The sequence below is a fragment of the Crocodylus porosus genome, unplaced genomic scaffold (assembly GCF_001723895.1).
Source record: "Crocodylus porosus isolate Cpor-Errol unplaced genomic scaffold, CroPor_comp1, whole genome shotgun sequence".
NCBI lineage: Eukaryota > Metazoa > Chordata > Crocodylia > Crocodylidae > Crocodylus > Crocodylus porosus.
Window position 1 is genome coordinate 50,498,392 of NW_017728951.1, and position 5,002 is coordinate 50,503,393.

At 40.5% G+C, this 5,002-nt stretch overlaps 1 protein-coding gene across 1 annotated transcript in view; it reads right to left on the bottom strand.

The window, feature by feature from the left end:
• Positions 1-943: 943 nt before the first annotated feature.
• Positions 944-5,002, bottom strand: part of LOC109324040 (rap1 GTPase-GDP dissociation stimulator 1-like) — a 74,154-nt gene continuing 70,095 nt past the window's right edge. Inside the window, exons 11-13 of the mRNA XM_019555815.1 lie at positions 4,527-4,653; positions 3,296-3,424; positions 944-1,224 (exon numbers count right to left, since the gene is read on the bottom strand). Of these exons, the coding sequence (XP_019411360.1) occupies positions 1,073-1,224; positions 3,296-3,424; positions 4,527-4,653 (408 nt within the window). The 3' untranslated portion in view covers positions 944-1,072. The remainder of the gene's footprint in view (positions 1,225-3,295; positions 3,425-4,526; positions 4,654-5,002) is intronic.

The following is a 5,002-nucleotide window of genomic DNA, read 5'->3' on the forward strand; positions in this document are numbered from 1 at the left end:
AAATAATTGCCTGCCCCTGGTCTAGCTGCATCTTAAAAACTTCTAAGGATGGAGATTCTACAGCCTCTCTGGGTTGCCTGTTCTTTGCTACTCTCCTAGTGAGAGAGTTTTTCCTTTATATGTAACCTAATCTTTTCTTGCTGCAACTTGAGAATATTGCTCCTTGTTCTATTATCTGTCACCAAGGACAGTATACTCCATCCCCTTTGTAACCACCCTTCAGGTAGTTGAAAGCAGCTATTAAATGCCCCCTCAGTCTTCTCTTCTTCAGACTAAATAATCCAGTTCCTTCAGCCACTCCTCAGAAGTCATGTTCTCCAGCCCTTGAATACGTTTTGCTGCCCTCTGTTGGACTCTCTCCAATTTGTCCACATCCTTTCTCCACTGGGGAGGCCCAAAACTGGACACAATACTCCAGAGGTGGCCTCTCCAGTCCTGAATAGAGGGGAAGAATCACTCTATGGCAACACTCCTGCTAATGTGTCCCAGTATGCTGTTAGCCTTCTTCACAACAAGGGCATACTAAAGACTCAGAAATTCTGAGACAGCGCCCCATCTCTTTGGGCTTCTTCCCAAAGCAGAGTGCTCTATGCATGGCAGTGGGGTTGATTCACCCTTCAAGCAGATGTGTACTAGCTACTGCAGTAAGGTTTGGGCCTCTGCTGCTGCTACCTCTACTTTTCCAGAAATAATAAGAAAAAAATATTGTCTATAGCACCCCTCCCAGAGGGAATGAAGAACCTCAGGGGCCTCCTTCTACTGCTTCTACAGAAAGGGAGGCTTGTCCCTGAACTCACCTTGATGTGGGTTGTATTTGGCCTTAGATTGCTTTAATCTAAACCCTCCTATGCGCAGTGTGGCTGCAGTAAAGGACTATGTGTATGCAGACAAGTAGACAAGTTTATGTGCAGTATTGCAAGTGAGACTCTAAAATGACAATGAGGACTGTAGCCTGCATTGTGTTAATACCATTTATTTGGACAGCAGTATGATAAACACAAGGTAATTGGTAAAAGCTGGCATTTTATTGTAATACTACACCTGTTGAAGAAAGCAGATGCCACATAAGCATTTATGGAGAAGAGAGCCTGGTGTTTTGAGTCTTATCTTTCAGTATCTGTAGTGTCATTACAGCCTGATTGACCACACATGCATTGCTGTGGCTACAAAGGGTTTCCAAGGTTTCTTTAAAGTTGTCCTCTTCTATTTCTTGTCTCAAGTCACCTAGAGGGAGATCAAACACTGACTTCATGTGTTCCAAAAGACGTGTTATAAGCACAGACTAACTACTTTTAAATGAAAGATGTTCTTTAAATATGAGAATTTCTTCAGTCTCAATTAGAAAGAATATTTATTTCTTGGGGAATGACTTACCCTTTGCAAATGTAAACCAAATAATTACCCATTTAACTATCTCTTCTCTAATATACTTCCAGGAAGAACCAGTTGATTAGGTCTAAAATATTGATTGTATTGAGAATGTTACCAGAAAGATACTCACTCCTGCCTTCACCTAATGCAGTACAATTTGAATTCGTATTTCATACCAGGAAGGCTAGATTCTCAGCATCAAGGTTTATTAGCTGTCAATGGAGTGCTAATGAAACATATCACTGGTCAGACCTTCAATAACTGTCAATTCTGCATATCTCCGCCAAGATCAATAGAGCTACAATGGTTTTTATACTGGCTGAAGATCTGATCCACATGCTTTATAGTTTAGCAACTTAGCTCAAACTATTGATATGAAGACTCTTAGGACAAAGACCTCAAAGCCTACACCTGTAGTAGATTTTTAAAGTTAGTTTTCAAAAATAAAATATTAAAACAACTTTACATCCTTCTTTATTTTTTCTTTTGTCTGTTTAATTTTTTAAAAAGGAGAAAGGGCAGATTCACTATTGACACCCAAGAGTCATTATGTCTTGTTTGCTTGGTATTCAAGATGTGTGCCCACATCTTGAATGCTAGGTATAGTTCTGGTCCCCACATCTTAAAAAGGTGGTAGTACAACTAGAAAAGGTACAGAGAAGGACAACCAAAATGATCGGGTATGGAGCTCTTGCCATATTGGGAGAGAATAAAAAGACTAGGACTCTTAAGGCTGGAAAGGAGAAGGCTGAGAGGAATAGCATAGAGGTCTATAAAATCATGAAGGGTGTGGACCAAGTAAACACGGTACTGTTTTTCACCAAGTCCCAAAATACTAGAACTAGAGAGCACCTGCTGAAATGTATAGGTGGCAGGTTTAAAACTGACAAGAGAAAGTACTTTTTATGCAATGCATAGTTCACTTGTGGAATTCATTGCCACAGGAGGTGTGGAGACAGTTAGTACAGCTAGGTTCAAAATGGGGCCAGACAAATTAATGGATGATAGAACTTTTAATGGCTATTGAACACAAACGGTTGGAGTTGTTTTCTCCGGCATCTCTAAACAAATGATGGTGGACGGAGGGTATTGAATAGGAGATAAACCACTAGAGATAATCTGGTTCAATTCTTTTCCCTCTATAGCATTCATTTTTTTCACTTTTGGAGACAATGTACTGGGTTAGGTGGACCATTGGTCTGACCCAGTATGGCACTTGTTATGTTCTTATGGTATTTCCTTCTGTGCTAGGATGGCATCCACACCCCAGCATCAGTGTTGAGAGCATGGTAAAGAAAAAGGGGACTGAGTTCAAGGAGCCATTATATTGGGCTGCATTATGGTTGCTGTAACAGCTCCTTGAGATGAATGGAACAACTTTGTAAACAGTTATCTTGCTCTGGGTTGACAACTGATGCATATAGCTCCAATTCTGAAGCATCAGGAAGGTAGTTTAATGATATCTTTGCTGCTTACTTCAGACTTATGGCCAAACTGACCTCTGCTCATATTGTTAATCTCAGTCATTGGTTCAAGTTCTGTATTGGACTTAATGTGTCATATACTGACAACTGTTGGGTGGCCTGGTATCCAAGAAGATCTGGACTAGGAGGGAAATGTAGAGGATTAAGTCTTTTAACCCAATATGAGCCTTGCTGTGCTCATTCAATACTGATTTGCCTTGAGTCATGCTTTTACCCACAGGTAGTCCCAGAAATTTCAACCACCTTCTCAAAGAGAAAGGCTTACTCAAAGAGAGTAAGACTGAGACCTTGGTCCTTTGCTAAGAATGAGGAATATGCATATTGTTGCTGTTGTTTTGCTACTTGGATACAGCATCATGACTGGTTTGATAATACTTTGGTCACAGAATGTTTATGGTTCTATAGTAATGGGTAGGTTCTTGCTGTCCAAGTGAAATTACCTGAATTAAGAAGATTGCACAGTAGGCTCATTGAATTGTATTTCACCTCAGGACCTGTCCTCTCATCCTGTAGAAGTTTATGCAAGTTTTGAACCAGCTTTGTCTCTTTAAATGAATCTTCAAGGACTTCTGTAAATCGAGTAAGATTGTAAGTGAAATTCCTAGGATGGGTCACATAAGAAAATGTAAGAGTTTGTCAGGCTAGATTTAAAAAAAAAGTCCAACTAGTCCTTTTGCCTGGATAGAGCCTAATCTTGTGATGTTTTGAATGCCATCAACTCCCAATGACTGTACTGACCACTCTACTGGCCTTTTCTCATTTTTATGGTCTTGGATATAGGCTACAGAGCATTTATATAATGTACCTTGCATAGATCTTTATTATACTTGCAATCAATTACTCCCATCACTGATTCAAATTCAATAGGAGATTCATTTCTGAGCCTTCACCACCGAGGGTGCTAGCTGTTCATGTTGGATTCTTGTAGTCTTGTGCCTCTATTAATAGTGTACAAAATATGCTTTCAAATGCAAGTGCTATTACATCTCTGAGATGGTGTTTTCTTCTCTTATAATTGTGAAGGATGCTTTCCAAAGGTGTTGAACAACCAAGTTCCAGCTGAAACAAATGGGAGCTGTGAACGCTCAGCAGAGAGCTGAAAATCCAACCCACAACTGTAAATTGGACAATATTTTAATTTGCTTCATTCAGAATTTCTGCAGGATTCTTTAGTCTACTTCTTTTCTACTTACTAGTCACGTGCTTGTATGATGCTTTCTTATATCACTTTCTCCTTGAATCAATTCCTACTCCTCATTCTTAAGTAAGAAACCTTGCATAATTTGGTCTCTACCTGTATTTTCTTTTCTGTTCCCTATTCACATCCTTTTACTTATTCTTCACAATCTTACCTTATTTCCCTCTCTATTCCCCCTTTTACTTGCATGTGGTCTATCATGCTGTTCAGTATGCACAGAATAGTTTTCTGCCCCAATTTGTCAGTCATCTTCACCCAAATCCATCCTAAAGCCAATATCCTGAAGAAATCCCTTGTCCCTTCCTTTTTCTTATCTGTTATCTCTAGAATAGTTAGAAATTGCTTTGCCTGTTTTATTTAGACAAGAAACATACCTTATTATACGCTCTGTAAATTGCTGCAAAATTAACAACATGACAATATGACAACATTGTGTTAACAGTCAGATCAGCACTTTGGGAGAGGGAGAGTACCTAAATTAATTGCAGATGCTATGGCCAAGGCAATCAGAGCTTCATTCTGCATGATAACATGCTCGCTTGTAGTCATGGAAACCAGGTGTTTCACTCCTTGCGCCTGCTGGATGGCTTTGACTACTTCCTGTTGACAGACAAATAAAAATGGTCAGGTAAAAATATCACAGAATAAAATCAGAACCATAAGTAATACTGGACTAGGGTTATCATATTTCCAATTTAAAAAAAGAGGACACTTGTAGGAGGGGAAGGGGTACACAACTATGTAGGGGGCAGCGATATGTCTGTGCCCCGCCCCTGCCCCTCACTCCCAAGCCACCACCCCTCCCCCAGCTCTGCTGCTATTCCTCACTCCTGACCCATTGCACCCCATCCCCCAGACTATGCTGGTGCCTCTCACTCCCAACCCGCAGCCCCCCTGTCCTTGCTGATGCCCCTGATTCCTGATCTGCAGCCCCTGCCCACCCCCAACC